The sequence below is a fragment of the Eumetopias jubatus genome, unplaced genomic scaffold, assembly GCF_037043125.1.
Source record: "Eumetopias jubatus isolate StellerSeaLion01/CBP00866 unplaced genomic scaffold, mEumJub1_p1.0 scaffold_10, whole genome shotgun sequence".
Classification (NCBI taxonomy): domain Eukaryota; kingdom Metazoa; phylum Chordata; class Mammalia; order Carnivora; family Otariidae; genus Eumetopias; species Eumetopias jubatus.
The window spans coordinates 118,296,761-118,314,629 of record NW_028274816.1 but is presented as its reverse complement, the minus strand read 5'-3'; the positions used below and the strand labels follow the sequence as shown (position 1 = coordinate 118,314,629).

At 40.5% G+C, this 17,869-nt stretch overlaps 1 protein-coding gene and 1 long non-coding RNA gene across 4 annotated transcripts in view; one reads left to right on the top strand and one right to left on the bottom strand.

Annotated features, from left to right (window-relative positions):
- The window catches only part of GGNBP2 (gametogenetin binding protein 2), a 30,666-nt gene extending 18,885 nt beyond the window's left edge, over positions 1-11,781 (bottom strand). For all 3 annotated transcript variants that reach the window (XM_088028356.1, XM_028109094.2, XM_028109096.2), the window contains exons 1-5: positions 11,604-11,781; positions 10,895-11,093; positions 3,998-4,078; positions 2,084-2,337; positions 115-213 (exon numbers count right to left, since the gene is read on the bottom strand). In XM_088028356.1, the coding sequence (XP_087884482.1) occupies positions 115-213; positions 2,084-2,337; positions 3,998-4,078; positions 10,895-10,987 (527 nt within the window). In that variant the 5' untranslated portion in view covers positions 10,988-11,093; positions 11,604-11,781. The remainder of the gene's footprint in view (positions 1-114; positions 214-2,083; positions 2,338-3,997; positions 4,079-10,894; positions 11,094-11,603) is intronic.
- An 84-nt stretch (positions 11,782-11,865) lies between these two features.
- On the top strand, positions 11,866-13,201 carry LOC114213894 (uncharacterized). The gene is made up of 2 exons (XR_003610284.1): positions 11,866-12,144; positions 12,258-13,201. It is a non-coding gene; the product is annotated as an uncharacterized LOC114213894 (long non-coding RNA).
- Positions 13,202-17,869: the final 4,668 nt, after the last annotated feature.

The window sequence follows — 17,869 nt, the reverse complement described above, 5'->3', positions numbered from 1 at the left end:
TGTTGTAGTGTAACTAATTAATAAAACTAGCAGTGTTTTTTTTTTTTTACTAAATACAGTCAACATTTATAATCTTAACAATTACAAAGCATCTTGACAGTGGATTCCACTTACCCCAAAGGTTTTGGTTTGTGTGTATCTAAGGAGTGCAACTGACATCTCTTGTTCTTTTTACTTTTTGGAATAGCATCTATCATGTCATTTAGTTTGGACCTAATCAAAAATAAATCATTAAAATTTTGATTAATATTTATTTTTCTTTAGAATTTTCAAAATCTCTTATTTACTCCCTTTTAGTGCAAAGTATATTTAAAGTATTATGGATACATCACTTACCTTGAAAATTTCTCATCAAACAAAGTCTAACCGAGAAGAATCTGTACACTGTCTTCTCCATTCCATTCCCAGTCTGTCAATATGTTGAGAGAGACCTGTTCTATTCAGTGTACTCATTCCCCTAGACTGCATCTGTCTCATTCATTCCTGTATCTGCACTGTATCTAGCAGTGTGCCTGACACTCATATATTTTGACTGACTGCTACCTCTCAGCCATCTTCCCCTGTTCAAAAGATATTTAAATAAAAACTATTCTTGATGAGGAACCATCAACAGAAATTTTATGCAAATATAGAAATGTGTACAGCTAATATCCACACCCTACATCCAGCCAATCAGCAAAGCCTGTCAACTCTAACTTTTGAATATATCCAGAATCATACCCTTTATCACCTCCACCATTACCATCCATGTCCAACTCACCTCTCTAGCTTAGCTAAGTGCAATAGCTGACCTCCCAAATGGTCTCCTTCCCACCCTCTGCCTTTACATCCTAGGTTCCACTCAGCTGCTGAAGTGATCTTTTCAAAACAAAAATTACATTATGTTCTGTTCAAAAACCCTCCAAGCCTTTTCTCAGGCAGACTAAAAAAATCCTAACTTTCTACCATCACCTCTAAACAGAAAAACCCAAGGCTTTGGTCTTCAGACCTTCTCATTTCCTATTTATATTCCGTCTTGGATGACCATCTCATCTCACAGATTTAAATTATGTCCGTGTGTGTGTGTGTGTGTGCAGTTTATTTATAATTCAAATATTATATATACGCTGATGACACCAATTTTTGTCTCTAGAGCAGACCTCTCCGAACTCTACCTGGATGCCCAAATGGTATCTCAAATTTAACACGTCCAAAAGTGAGCTCTGCAAAACTGCTCCTCCCATTCCTACCCATCCCAGTAAATGGAGACCACTGGTCCTGTTCTTTAGATCCCAAATCTGTGAATCACCCTTGAGGTCCTCCGTATCCAATCCATCCAAAAATACTACTGGCTCATTACTCAAAATATACCCAGGATCCAGCCGTTTCTTATTACCTCTGTGACCACCATACTGGTCACCATCATCTCTTGCATGGATTATTAAATAGCCTTTGTTTCTCTCTCCTTCCACCACCTTTCCACTTATTCTCAACACAGAGGTGTTCAAGTCAGACCATGTCCCTTCTCTGCTCAAAATGCTCCCAAATCTTCCCGTCTTAAGAGTAAAAAAAACCAACAGTAACAAAAAACTCAGGATGGCACTACATAAGTAGGCCTTTTATTACTCCTCTGATCTCATCTTTTATTACTGTTCCCTTCAATCATGTGGCTCCAGCCACAATGGCTTCCTTACTGTTCTTCAAACATCCCAGGAAAACTCCAACCTTTGAACCTTTACACTTGCTCCTCCTTCTGAGCCTTTCCCCAGATATCCACAAGGTTTACTTACTCACTTTACTCAAGTCTAAACTCAATGTCATTTTATCACAGAAGCCTTCCCTGACCATCCTCCATTATCAATTCCACCCAACCATTCTCATCTCCCTTACTTATAACTTACCGGACAAATCATGTATTTGCCTACTGCCTGCCTCTCTCCATATGAGAACAATATATATAGTCACTGAGACACAGAAGATATTCAATAAAATTATTGATTTTGAACTCAAGCTTTGCCACTACCAAATTTAATAAAAGAGCTACCACTGTCACAAAGTTAAAAATTTTTAACAAAGTCATCTAACCCCCATTGATTATACTTACCCATGTACATAAAATAAGGTATAAAGCTTCTTTGCATCAGTCATGCAGCTTCGAGTTACAGATAGGACTCCCTTGGGCCCTACCGTCAGGGGTTCAAGTGCAGGATTTCCAGACTCTACAAGCTGGGAAAAGAGGCGCTCCACACTGCGACGACAACCAACACATGGGACAAGCTGAGAAAGTGCACTCAATACTTCACGTGATGTCACCACCATGGCAATACTTAGGTCTTGCTGCTTAAGCATGCTATGTCGCTGAGAAAGAGGAAAAGAAAAATGAAGAACAGTCCTTGAGAAAAACATAAAATTTCTCTTCATTACTACTTCTGGTTCCTGTCTTTGTGTAGTAAGTACAATATGGGCAGGACTTGCCATCTCTATCTACAACTGAGTCAGAAAAACAAGTCGGCCTTGCCCAAGCTGTACTGTTTGCTCCCCAAAGCCCTCTGTTCTAGCATCTGAGGTCTAAAAAACTTGGGGCACCTGGGTGGCTCAGATGGTTAAGCGTTTGCCTTCGGCTCAGGTCATGATCCCAGGATCCTGGGATCGAGCCCCGCATCGGGCTCCCTGCTCAGCAGGGAGTCAGCTTCTCCCTCTCCCTCTGCCTGCCGCTCCCCCTGCTTGCCCTCTCTCTCTAATAAATAAATAGATAAATAATCTTTAAAAAAAAAAAAACTCTGCTTAGGATGTTAGGGCTAAGCAGTATGTGCCTCAGCATAGCAAAAAGAAGCCCTGCCTCTGGAAATTTAGTTTGTTCAGTGACTATTAAGCTTAGTATGCTCACTTGAAATAAAAAAAATTTTTAGGGTTCCTGAGTGGCTCAGTCAGTTAAGCATCTGCCTTCAGCTCAGGTCATGATGGCAGGGCCCTGGGATCAAGTCCCACATTGCGCTCCCTGCTCAGCAAGGAGCCTGCTTCTCCCTCTCCTCCCCGCTCGTACTCTCTCGTGCTATCTCTATCACTATCTCTGCTCTCTCTCTGAAATAAATAAAATTAAAAAAAAATTTTTAAAACAAAGAAAAAAATAAAGATGGAATACAGCTTTGCCATGTCTTCCTCTCAATTACCACCACACTATGTTTAGCTACTGGAATCAAGTTAGGATGGTGATCATGTAAAGCAGCAATTCTCAACGTGGAGGTACGGACAGGTGTGTTACGGATTAGTGGGAGGGAACAAGGCCTATCTTACCTACGCAGAAGCCTGCAGTGAGTAAGTAATATGGTGGTGCATATGAATGTTATCTGTTGGTTATGACAAGGTAGAAAAAGGACTGAGAACCACAGCTGTAGAGAAATGGGCAAAACTCTAGTAAGTAACTTCTATCTGAATGGAGTTAGTTACACTACAAATAGTGTTTCTAGCTTTACCAAAAAAGATGGGTAAGATACTCCCTAGAATTTTCTCACATTTACCATTAACCTTTCATTCAAAGCTTTCTCCAAAAGGAGAAATAGAATTTTGAAGTAAAGTAGCAATCTACCTTCCATTATCTTGATCACATACAGGGTTTTATAAGGTATCTATTGCTTAAAAATTAAATAAAAATCATAAAGTTCATAGTACAAGATTTTTTTTTTTTTAACTTGAACAAAACAATCACTACAGAAGAAAACCAACACATTCTCAATGAAAAGCTGTACACCTCATCTTTCAAAAACTGGGAAAGATGGCTTGGTGAAATTAAAGCCATAGGGACATGTACAATGATAACACACCACCACCGAACCTCTTTCACATAATAGGTACATAAATATATTCACTATAGCAACGATGAAAGAAAGCAATTTCAGTGCAATCTTAAGACCTAGAGAGCCCCAGGTAAAATGAAACTAATACTTAAAGCTAAAATTTTAAATGACTCTTCAAAACACACACACACACCATTTAAAACATTAAGTTTAAAAAATATTACCTGAATAAACTGCTTTAGTTGTGCACCATTATTTTGATGTCCATCGAGATTTAACACATTGTCAGGGAATTCCATCACCATCTTAATATGCAAAAGAATGAAAATCAATTATTTTATCTTCTTTGAACACATGCTACGAACTATTTTATAAACTCCTAGGACAGAAACAGATCCCTAAAGCAGGATTTGCACATCCCAGTACCCCCCCGCCCCCCCCCCCGCCCCCGGTCAAAAGAAGTTAAGACAACAACCACCACCACCACGCAAGTTATGTAAGTTTCTAAAGCCAGGAATGGTATAGTCATTAGAAGCAAGGAAAATGAGGTCAGGCAAACAAGAGTTCAAATCCCAGCTCCACCACTTACAAGTATGTCATAACTCTGGGCAAGTTACTTAACCTGTTTGATTTTTCAGCTTCCTCATTTGTAAAATAAGATTAAGTAATAATGTTTCATATCTCTCATAGAGTGGTTGTAAAGATTAAATTATGTTTAAAAGCGTTTGTTGCAGTGGCCAATAATATGTAAAATAACCTGATACTTTACATTAAATACACGTACTTTTAGTTATTCCTCTTAATTATGGAATATACTAAATTTTATTATGCAAGTGGCCATATACATACGGACCACACATATATGAAATACTCAGAACAACACCTGGCATATACTAAATGTCTGCTCTAATTAGGAACAAAAAGGATACAGAGACATTTATTCAATTATCAAAATTCCCTACCAGAGGAAGAGGGATATAAAGCTAAAGGATGTTTCTGAGTATCAGATAATGGGGAACTACTAATTAGCACATGTCACCGATCTGTGACACCACTCATTTTAGAAAGTACCATGGTTACATACCACTAGGAAAGAGCCTTTATAACTGTCACCAAATTAGATATGTCACCAAATAAAAGAAACATCCCAATTTCAGAGATGGTAAAATGTGGGAACAAAAAAAGTATGCCTTTCAAAACAATGAAATAAAGTAACACATTTATATCTTAACTAAAACATTGTTAAAGGTATTAAACATACTGTACTAGGACAAACTTATATTTCCAGATGACAAGGACCACAAACTCCTACATATCCAAAGAATGAAGTCCTGATAAAGAGACCCATTTGAGGCAAAAACACTAAAAATACCCCAACCAGTTGAATATGATCTTAAAAAGATTCCTTCTTCACCAACCAGCACCACAAAGACCTGCTTTAATAGACGTGACCCTCTTTTTCCTCCACATTAGAAGTAACAGCCCTAAAACATGCTTGTTCTAACAATAAACTAAGGACTGAACAATAAAGACAAGTATAAGGAATAGATCTTTTCTTGATTTGATAAGGAGGGAACACAGGATATGTGAAGTAGAGACAAGGGGATACCAAGAATGGACAATGATGCAAGCACCAACTCAACAATCCAGGACACCACTGTATTTCACAGAACCAAAAACTGCATGTACAAAATGATTCAAATGTTTGTATGTGAGTATACTTTCTTACAGAAAAAGAAAACACATATGTTAGATGTGGCCTATCTCTAGGCAGTGGAAAGATAAGAGTTTTTCCTTTATGTGTTCCTACCTTTCCCAAATTTATTACAATGCATATATACTGTTTATTAACAAGGGAGAAAAGTCAGTGTTCCTTGCTTCCAATTCTATGTTCATTATACCATATTCAGAGACATGCTTCCATCTCAACAGCTTTATTGTTCTGGGAGTTTCTTCTTCCATACACATAGACTATTATGTGCAAATCTCATAGGCTCAAGGAACAATTACCCCATTTTCAGGTTTACTGACTTCTCTCTAATCTTCCCTCTTACAGTCTTATTAATATCTCCGAAGACCCGTAGTAGTAAGACATTTAGTGTAGCATCATAGATACTGGGTGTTGTTCTATGCACTTTCATATGTTAACTTCACCTACAGTACTAAGTAAAACTGGTCACTGGTCTGCTTTAACAAGGTGGCTCTAAATGAACTCATGAGGATAACAGAAATATATGAGGAAAAAAATCTAATGATCCATACTGTCCTTTGTACTTATATTTAACAGTCTACTCAAATATTTTTAAAAAAATTAATAATCCCAATATTAGAAATCCTGGTCCATGAAAACTGATAAAAGATAAAAATAGTTAATAGTACTGTACAGTTAACTCACATGTCTTTTGTCATCACTACATGGTTTAAAACACAAAGAAACTGAACTGTCAAGTCAGAAAAAAGGTGTAGGAAAACTTTTAAAGCCATGTAACTCAACAGGACACTGCAGGTCACTCCAAATCTACCATTTAAGCAACTAACACCTTGATCTGCATTCTCACTTGTTCGATAACAAATGTACACCATTTCACCACGTTATCAACTGCCACCATAAAAAAAATTAAGATAATTACCGATACTATTTTAAGATCAAAGCTACCAATTTAAGGAACCTTCAAAGAATGCTCCTTATTTAACCAAATCAAGTTCTCTCCAGTCTGGTTCATAGGGGAAATCCTAAATTCTGACTCTGCATAAATGAATTTTTATTTTTATCAACTATGTTTTATTGTTTTAATAATTAAAGCAGAGGTCAAAGAACAAATCTAACACTGAGATCTAACAGCTGACATTTCAAATATATATAATTTAATGGATAATACCTGCTTTAGGAATCATTTCTAAAAGGTACAACAAGGGACAGGGTCAAAAAAATTTTTTTTTAATCTTCATTTCAGATCATTTGATTTTCACCTAACTAGTAGAGATAAATGTCAAGATTAGGTCTATTACTGTGTCTTTCCTGGGTTTCACTGGCTTGGATAATACTAAATTTTCTCTTATACTTACTCTATACCACCCTGGTTACAAACTCTGCACTCACACTAAGTTATTCTGTCCTTGCCTTTCAAACACTTAGGACAATGGCTTTTTACCTTGCTGTTTTCTGGTAAATCACTATATGCTCTTATGTTCAGAGAGGACAATAAGAAAAAAGGAAAAAGAGAAGGCAAAGAGGAGAGTAGCACTATTTTTTGCCATTCTTTAAAACCACTTCCTTGACTTAATCTTCAGATTCTAGGTTACCTAAAAGAAGACAGTCACGTAAAGTATTTCAGGTGTGGTTTCACAGAGGAATCATTAGTGTTCTGTTTCATGATGAGGTTGCCTTTCCCTCGCTGGCCTAAAACAGAACCAGTCATTGTCCTGCAATTACTGCTTTATAAAGTTTATTGAATCCATTACCCACTTTCACTCTTAAATATCTGTCCTGGTTTCTCCTGACCACAAATAATCTGTTTTTAGCACATTCTCACAAGCTCTAACCAACAGTATTAAATTTGTATTTATTAAAAGTCACTGTCACTTTAGCTTTACTTTTTTACTTCATCCTCACAGCTATTTCTAACATCTATCATCTTTGGTAAAATCAATTAAATACTTAAGAGTTAAAAGAAAACATTAAATACTAAATTTAAAAATGCTAAATACCTAATCCCCAAGTGGATATGTTACATTTACTATCTTTTAATGTCTCCATTAAAATCCATTATCAGAGTCTCTAGTCCATTTAGATTATTTGAATTATTAGGAGGGTAAACTGCTTCCCAGTAATATTACAGCAATGTAGACACTATGTATCAAGAACTTTACAAAACGCTCTTCTCCTGTGATCCAGAACTGTACTTCAAAGCCTGAGAAAAAAAAATTAATGCCTAGATTTATGCATTATTTATATTTTTATATTATTCATAGTCAAGGCAGAATCACCCCTACACATCCACAAAGGAAGAATGATTAAATTATGGAATGTCACACAACAAATTACATGGCTAATAAAGCTGCTTAAGAATGACAAGAACAAATGTTCTCAGTATTACATTTAGTGGGGGAAAAAAAGCCAGATATAAAATGTTACAGTAAACAATACATCTCAACTCTGCATCTAATTATGTGTCTATGACTAGAATTATAGCAAATGCTGCTATCTCCTTAGTTATCTCTGGGAAGTAGGATTAAGGATAATTTTTTTTCTTTGTTATACCGCTATTTTTCAAGATTATTTTATAAAGGGTGTAAATTTTGACTCTTTTTTTTAAAACTACTCACTTAAAATTGTAATTCTCCAAAAATATCTCTAAAATAAAATCCGTATTCTGCCCATTTGTTATTTTACAATTCTAGTAACACCAAAAAGCATTTTGGCCACACAGCGTACCACTTTCTTAATTTTCCACCGACTTACTTCTTTGGGATTTTCTCAAATACACCTATAACACCTGTACTCAAGTATTCAAACCCACTAAGAATTACCAAATGAGTCTTAAACGTGGATTTAACATACCACATAAAGGAGGAGACTACTTCCTCACAAAAACAAGCTTCTCAATTTCATTTTATAAAATCCAACCTAAAATCACCAGTAGAATTAAGGATAGAGGTTTCAACTTCTGTTACTAAAATGATACAACATTTGTAACTGAACTGTGAAAGCTGTAACCAGACTTAACATGTAGGCGCTAACAAGATTCTAAGACTACTTGAAATAAAGATCACACAGCCTTTTTTCAATGCATTACCTATGGACCCTAAGAACAAAGACCAGACCAAATGTTAACTTCAGGGATACACTGCCATCAAACTATCAGTGGACCAGTGCAGAGCATAAACTTATGCTACAGGCATCTTCCCTCCCTCTTCCCCAACAGGTGTTTGCTCTGTCTTCTTTTGAGTAGTATTTGATAGGAAGTTCTGAAAGTTGTTTCCCTAAATATAATGCATTCTTGACAAGAATTTTCACTAACCAGCATTCAATGACTATGCACAAGTTCCAAGACAAAGCAATAAATAGTCCCACTCATTCCCAGTGATAAAAACCCTTCTAAAGACAAGAGAAACTGCACCTTTTCCTAAATAAAATACTATTTTGGGATATTTAAATTAAATGACCCTAAATTTTATTTGCCTTGGTCACAAGTCCACAATACAATAAAAGCAAAACTCAATCACCAGGTTCAGTCCAATCCCAACGTCTCTGGAGAAATAAGTACAATTATGTATCACAGTGCAAGGTTACATCTTTTTCTATGGAAAATTTTAGAAACTAGTATCACTGTACAGAGAACAGAGTATAAAAACACCCACTATTTTAAAGTGCTATATGACAGATGTATCAAAGCTCCACTCAAACGAAAGGTGGTTATGTGACCATAAGTGTCAGGAAGTGTCAATAAATGTCTTTTAAAATGCTGTAAATATTCAAATTTATGTTGATTTCCCCTATGTTTTGATATTATACACTCAAAAGTAATCTTATGTCTAAACCCATTGGATTTTTTTAAACTTCAAAGACATTGTGGGACAATAATCACAGAAAGTTGATACCAAATTACGTGCTCTAGAAAAGTGTGTAAGAAGAGGAAGAGAAGAAAGTAACAAATGAACTCATATTAGGAGTTTTAAAATGGAGAAATGCATCATTTAATTTGATCAGAGTGCTAGTTTTTTAACTTAAAATACAATTCCATTATACTTTTAATGTAAAAAATACAGAAATCATAACCAAGGCATACAGGCACTTTCTAATGCATCAACACAAACTCTATTTACCTTATGTCAGGCCAAATCATTCTTTTTCCATGAAAAAAAAAATGCACTTTCTTTCCATGAAAAAAAAAAAAGACGCTTTCACATAAAAAGTTCTAACAAATTGTCACCAAATAGCTCTTCTAATCTAAAAGTACTGCAGCTCAATCAAATCTTAATTGAGACTGGCAAACAGAAAGGCACAGAGTGGCAGCTCTACAATGACTTGCATTTTATATAAAATTTGAAAAAACTTCAATAGATATTTGCCAAAAAAAATTCAAGAACAAAACAGAACTGCCTCTGAAAAGCAAAAAGGCAAAGGTAATACGATAAAAAGACTGAGTTACACCTATCAAAAGAGGCAAATGTATAATCCAAAGCTTCAGCATCATCAAAATGCAGATTTCAAAAGATATTCAGAAAAGGTTCATTTCATTTTTTACGAAATAGTGGCAAGCAACTGCACTCATTTCCTGTTCAGATTCAATTCAAATTTCTGCCATTTCCTTTCAAAGGAAATAGTACAGCAACACAGGGCAGAGGGTCAGTATGCTGTACTACCATCAACTCTAAGAAAACTACCCAGAAGTGGGTTTTGACACTCCAGACAAGCAATCAGCTTTTTATAATGCCCTTACACGTTCAATAATTTTGCTTTATTAAAAAAATGAAAAAAAAGGTTACCTGTACACTAAAAAATAATTATTGCCAAGAAAATCCATTTTGAGGCGTCATGGCCTAGCACTACAATCATTTCAAAGAGTTTTAATGTACTAGGCAATATGACACTATTTGCAATGAAACCAAATCATTTTAGTGGAATCTTTACTGTGCGAGAGCATGCCACTCTGCCTTAAGTAATTAAGCTTCCGTAGTGAGCTACACTATTGAGAGAGAAAATATACAGGTAGCAGTGCAGCTGCGACATTTCCAGATAATTAAGCTTCCCCGAGGGTAGGTGGATTCTGTAAAGGATAGGCCCTAAACGCCCAAGATCCTTCAACTCCTCTCCGAGGCGCGTGCTTTGGCAAAAGCAGCGTCTCGCTAAGAGGCAGGGGAAAGGAAGAGGTTCAAAAAGGAAGGAAAATCTGGCGAGTGGGGCTCGAAATGCTCACGGAGCGCTGGGCTAGGGGCCCGCAGGGGTTACCGTGCGACACACTGCAAAGGCGAGTTTGTGGGGCCTGCCGGAGAGGAGGCCTCGCCTAGGAGTTGCAACACACTCTTTCTCCAGTGCGCAGCGCTCAGCCTGGGGGAGGGGGAGGAGGGGAAACAGCTGCCAGGGGAGCGGCGAGCCCGGCCCGGCCCGGCCCGCTCACCGTGAGGGTGTCGTCTATGTAGAGGGGAATCTGCCTCCTCTCGAAGGGGAACTCCTCCTCCCCGTCCCTGCACACTGCCACCAGTCGCGCCATCGTCCCCGACGCTGCCGTTGCCACCGTCACCACCTCCTCCCAGCTGCCGCCGCCGCCGCCGCTGCTGCTCCTGCCGCTGCCGCTGCCGCCTCCTCCCAGCTCCTGCCTGCAACAGCCAAACCCCGCGAGCGTAAGCACCCGCCGCCGCGCAGCACATTCGCCACGGGGGGGAGGGAGAGGAGCAGTAGGGCACGGGAGAGCCGGGCTGCGTTTCCCATCACCCGATTCCACACGCGCTCAGCCAATCAGCGCCGAGCAGCGCCGGGACCCGCCCCCTCGCTCCGCTCGCCTTCCCCTGCCCCCACCCCCGCCGGCCTCCAGTCAGGGTCCAAAGGAGAGGCGGAAGGGACCCGCTGGCCCCGGGGCTTCCCCAGCCCGTCACCGGAGTCCCAGCTCCAGGACCCCACCCACGGCCTCAGCCCCACAGCCCACCTCCTGCTTCCCGCTGCCGGGGAGCCCTCAACCCCCAGCTGACCCCTTCCTCCCCTTACTTGGCGCGCCCCGCCCAGTCAGTCCCCAGGGCTGCAGTTGCCCAGCGCGACCCCGCCCCTGGGAGGGGTCGACCCCGCCTCAGCTCTGCAGAGTCTGTAGAGGGAGGCTCAGACCCTTTCCTCACCCTTCTCGGAGGAGGCCTCTGGGTTCTGACCTTCACCGTTTTCGTGGTCGCCTCCCTGACCCCCACGTCTGCTCCCCGTTACCGGCTGACGAGGCCCGCGTCAGGGCCGGCCTGGGCGGGAGCGCTGCTCCGAACGCCGTTTCCTCTCCAGGCTCAGTCAGCCGCTCGCGCCACGGGCAGTGGGGGAGGGAGGGCGGGGGACGTGGGGAGGGTGGGGCAGGGAGGGGCCGAGAACTCTGGGCGGGGCCCCGCCTCCTCTCGCGAGACTGTAGACCGCCGCTCCCGGGTCGCCTCTTTCGAAACCGTGGTGGAGGCGGTGGGGGGGGGTTCTCCCTCGGGTTTCTCGAACGCGTGACCGACCCCCTCCCCCGAGTCTAGCTACCCAAATAAATCCGAAATAGGGCTGCCAGGAGGAGTGAATAGGCCCGAACCTCTGTTCCCCTGCCGCTCGGGCCTGAGAACCGCTCTCCCGAGGGCCGAAGGGTGCCGAGCCGAGCTGACTCAGTGCCCACCCGAGGGTCGAGGCCCTGGGAGGACTTCGGTAAGTGGGAAGGAGCTGAGGCTTTCCAAGTCAGTGGGAGCGGAAAGCGGGAGTGCGGGAAGGGGCGACGAGCGTCTGGAGGGTGAGCGAGAAACTCCGGGCTTGGTTTCCAGGTAGTTGACGCCGCTTTCCCTGAACGCCCTGATTCACCGGGAGCCAGCCGCATCAGTGCTTCCTTGACTGCGATTGCGTCAAGATCCCGCCGAGGGAAACTTAGTGGTGACGGTTTTGCGTTGTAGTTGCTACTCTAGAGGCAGATGGAAGACTGTGTGAGGAGAGGCTCGTAAACGCACTCGCCAGAGAAACTCCTTGGGCCGGGTTAATATTAACTTAAGGACTCGGGACACGGATTCCCCCGGGCAAAGTACTGGGACAGGTAAAGGCCCTTCCCTCTGACCCTCTCCTTAGAAGCAGAGCCGCTGTAAAGGCAGTTCATCTACACTCTGCGTGCCACCATGTACTCATTTCCTACCTTGAAGGCTTTGGAGGCCTGTTGTAAAGCCAAAATAGCTGTTGGGAAGTACTTTGCCTATGAAAGTCTTGATGATTTTAATGATAAGTCCATTTGCTCCTCTTACAACTAACTAATCCTGATGACATCTGTATTTCCTGGTAGACTAGGCTAGAGCAGTGATACTGATCTGTAAAAAGTATTTTCGTCATCACCTGAAATCTTAGAGACTCGCAACAACAAAAAACCCCGCAGTACATCTTTAGCCATGTTGACTTACGACATTGTGTTGTCACTGTTAGGTTAGGTGACATAATAAACTGGAAGAACCATTGTTCAGTCCCAAAGGTGTGATTATCCAGTATTTATTATTTGTGTCTTTTGGCCGTGTTTGGCGAGCAGAAAAACGTGATCGTTAGCTTAGATCCAGTAGGCATATAGGACGAGCATGCAGCTTCTGATAGGTTAGACTACATTAGACTACATAGCCAAACTTTGGACTTTTGAGAGAATCTTGTGTTTTATGTAAAAATACTGCTCTAAGGAAAAAAAAGTACTGTGGCTTTTAAGACCTAAAGGTGCTCTTATAAAGACTGTATTAACGTACCTACTTTATACCTCTTAAACTTCTTTTGGGTTGTGGTTGGTAAAGGGCATTGAAAATGACAAGCTCAATATATAGGTGCTAATTTAAATACTTTGATTATTGAGTACGCACTGGGTACTAGCAAAGAACAGAGTTTTCACCCTGGGGGATTTAAATCTTAAGTTAGAAAAAGCATTAAAACCCAGATATAAAACATAATGGTACCACAACAGTCTCCATCTGAGGTTACTTTCCCCGACTTGGATTTGTCTTTTATTAAGTAATCGCTACACCCTATGTGGGGTTCAAATTCACAACTCTGGGATCAAGAGTTGTATGTTCTACCAACTGAGCCAACCAGGCACCCCTGGAATTGTCTTTTAATCCACTGTGCATGCTGCTTAGTATCTTTGGACAGTACCATAGGTATTCAGTGAAAACTGTAAGGTTAAAAAGATGGATAATTTGCTAGGTAGGTTCTTAAGGCGGTAAGGCGATAGCCTGGGTGCTCCAAATATGATAAATATTCGAGGAGAAATGCTTAGAAAATTATTTCACTGGAAAACAACTTTTAGAAGTTTTAACTACATATCTTTTTAGTTTTAGAGCAGGCACTCATTTTCACTATTGGTCTAGCTTCTGCTAAAACCAATACTGCAGCAAATATTTCATGACTAAGTATCTGCCTTTAGAGAGCTTAACTCTGACAAAATAAGTTATTACTACATAAAAAAGCCAGCTGTTGCCTATTTTTAAATTTCGATGTAGACCTTGTGAAAGGCAAGGTTGAAGGATTTGAAAGGCAAGGAGAATGCAGTCAACAGCAGAGGACATTTTGCTGGTACCTAGTAACAGTTGGAGTGATGGAGAGGTAATAAATTATCAACAAAATACTGGGCGCCTGGGTGGCTCAGTTGGTTGGGCGACTGCCTTCGGCTCAGGTCATGATCCTGGAGTCCTGGGATCGAGTCCCGCATCGGGCTCCCCGCTCAGCGGGGAGTCTGCTTCTCCCTCTGGCCCTCTTCCCTCTCGTGCTCTCTGTCTCTCATTCTCTCTCTCTCAAATAAAATCTTTAAAATAAGATTATCAACAAAATACCTTTCTTTTTCTTATTAGATTCCCAGTGTGCAAAAGCCAGCCACAAAACTCAAGCATATATGAGATAGGTATTTTCCAAGCAACTTAGGTTTAAAAGAAATGAAGAGAAACGATTTATTCCTTATGTTATTGCCTATATTCATAGACTGTACATTAACTCCTAGGGAGCAAAATAAGATTTTGTGTGATTTATACATCATATTGGACGTCAATGCTCAATAAAAATAAAACGTCATCTTCTAAACACAAGCTATTGATACATGTTGGTAGATACCTCCAGTTTAAATTGTGTAAAATTAAAGCCATGAAAGGGGCGCTGAGTGGCTCAGTCATTAAGCGTCTGCCTTCGGCTCAGGTCATGGTCCTGGGATTGAGCCCCACAATGGGCTCCCTGCTCAGTGGGGAGCCTGCTTCTCCCTCTCCCACTTCCCCTGCTTTTGTTCCCTCCCTCACTGTGTCTCTCTCTGTCAAATAAATAAAATCTTTAAAAAAATAAACAATTGGGGCATCTGGGTGGCTCAGTTGTTAAGCGTCTGCCTTTGGCTCAGGACATGATCCCAGGGTCCTGGGATCGAGACCCGTGTGGGGCTCCCTGCTCAGCTGAGAGCCTGCTTCTCCCTCTCCCACTCCCCCTGCTTGTGTTCCCTCTCTCACTGTTTCTCTCTGTCAAGTAAATAAATAAAATCTTAAAAAAAAAAACAAAGTCATGGGAATGAGTCACTTCCTGGAGGTTATTGATAGGATAAAGTCGTAGACCATATTATATTCTTCCCTTCTCTATCCCCCCCTCCCTTCTGTCCTCAAAAATTGATAGTTGAGGGGTAGGCTGGCTGGCTCAGTGAAGCATATGACTCTTGATCTCAGGATTGTGAGTTCGAGCCCCACTTTGGGTATAGAAATTGCTTAAAATCTTTAAAAAATTGATAGTTGAGGGGCGCCTGGGTGGCTGAGTAGTTAAGCGTCTGCCTTCAGCTTAGGTCAAGGTCCTGGGATCGAGCCCCGCATCGGGCTCCCTGCTCCATGGGAAGCCTGCTTCTCCCTCTCCCACTCCCCCTGTTTGTGTTCCCTCTCTTGCTGTCTCTCTGTCAAATAAATATTTTTTTTTAAATTGATAGTTGAAAAGGAAATTAGCCAATTAGAGTACCTTTTGTTGTTTTCACTATAATAACCACGTTGTTTTATGTGGTAATAAAATCAGTAGCAGAATGTTACTTAAATTACCATTGTTGTCCAAATCTGAGAATCTGTGAATTTGGTTTTCTGTTTTATAAGCTGACAGTGGGAAGTTTTGTTGTGTCTGTTAACAATAAAAAAAAACAATAGAGACATACTTTCCCCACGTAAAATTTTTCAGAGGGGAAAAATTCTTTTAAGGGAAAATAATGTCTGCAAGTTAAAAGGTAAGGCAGGGACTTTGTCTTTTCTGTTTCCCAGCACCTATACCTGGTACATTGGAGCTCAATAAATCTGTGTTGAGTGATCTTTTCTGTAAACTAGAGCCAAGTCAGAATTTTTTTTAACTAATTCTTCTATTTTATGAATGCTATTTCATTTGCTTTCTCTTACATGACTTTCATAATTGGAGGTAGAAAAAACAGAGAGTACACTTTGTTTGTTCTTTTAAGTTATGATTCAGTATCTGTAATTGTGAGACAGACTTGTTGAGAGATATTTAAGATCTAGAAAAGATGAAGGAGCAGTTACCCACAAGCAACAGACCAGTTAGACAACATATTCATTCAGTCATCAGATAATTTAAATTACATTTTTTTAAATGAGAGAACAGTATGTTTAGTCTCTCGGCCCTGCTCTGAACGCTTTGAACAGATAAGTCATGGGGTATTAGCACTGTGACATAGCAAGAGAACCAATCACCTTTCCTAGTCATGCTTAATTGATATGCTATAATCTTACTGGTTAAATTTCAAAAATCTTTTTAATTGAAAATAGAATCTGATTTTTGTTTTTATAGCTGCTCAACATACTGATTAGGGAGAAAATTCCTTTCAATAATAGATTAACTCCAAATATTGATTATAGTTGGCAAAAATGCCACATAAATACTAAATTAGCCATCATAATGTAACAAATTGAAGTAAACTAATTAGTGTAATAACATGACTGTATTTAACAAATCCAGGTATAAAATAAATTTTTAATTTAGAGGCAACTGATTAAAACAGCAAATCCAAAATTTAATTTTAGAGGAGGCTCTACCTACACTCCACAAATAAAACCAAATATAAAATTAACTTGAGCATTCTGACCTTTTGACTATTTCTGCAGAATCAGATTTTTCCTTGAAAATAGAACACAACAGAAAGGCAGATTTTAGTTGATTTTTTTGCCCACTTTTTATTTTTTAAGTAGGCACCATGCCCAGCATGGAGCCCAACGCCAGCCCAAACTCACAACCCTGATATCAAGATCTGAGCCAAAATCAAGAGTTGGACCCTTAACCAACTGAGCCACCCAGGCACCCCTTTTTTTGCCCACTTTAAACAATATACAGGAAACATTATAATTGGAAACTGAGGATTTAGTTTATTTTTTTTATTTTAAAGATTTTATTTATTTGAGAGAGAGAGAATGAGAGAGAGAGAGCACGAGAGGGAAGAAGGTCAGAGGGAGAAGCAGACCCCCCCGCTGAGCAGGGAGTCCGACGTGGGACTCCATCCCGGGACTCCATCCCGGGACTCCAGGATCATGACCTGAGCCGAAGGCAGTCGCTTAACCAACTGAGCCACCCAGGCGCCCCAGAATCTCGTTTTTTTTTTTTAAATCTTAGATTTTAAACAGCTGGTTCAAAGGTCTGCTTAGAACTTTTAAATGACTCAAATTCCTAGTAGGATATTAAACGTTTATATAGCCATCATTGTATTAAATCAGCCTAGTGCTTGACTTTCTCACTGGTTCTCTTTCCCCTTAACATGGTAAATTAAATGAGGTATGCCTGATACGGTCCCTGCCTGCCTCTCTAGCTTATTACCCACCCTCTCCCTTTTTCTGAGCTCCAGCCTTGAGTTCCAAGACGTGCAATTTTCCCTCCCCACTCAGGACCTTTGCTGAAGGATTCATTCTACCTAGAATGCTGTTTACTCCTTCCCTTACCACATTTTAATTCCTCATCCTATCGATCAGCTCTAGCTCAAAAAAATACCATCTAGGGGTGTACCTGGGTGGCTCAGTCGGTTGAGCCTCAGACTCTTGATCTCCGCTCAGGTCTTGATCTCACAGTCTGTGAGTTTGAGCCCCACCTTGTGCCACACCCCCTTACCCCCCAAGCCCTGTGCTGGGTGTGGAGACTATCTTAAAAAAAGAAAAGAAAAAACAGTCTGGAGGCACTTGGCTGGCTCAGTCTGCAGAGCATGACTCTTGATCTCAGGGTTATGAGTTCAAGCCCCCATGTTGCAGTAGAGATTACTTAAAATATTAAAAAAAAAATACAGTATGTGGGGAAAACTTTGACTCTACTAGATCAGTTCTTGATTTGACAATCTTGGTAACCTATACTTCATGACTTACCACAGTTTATAATGGTTGTTCAATGTCTGTTTCCCCACTGGATTACAAGCTCCAAGATACCAAGA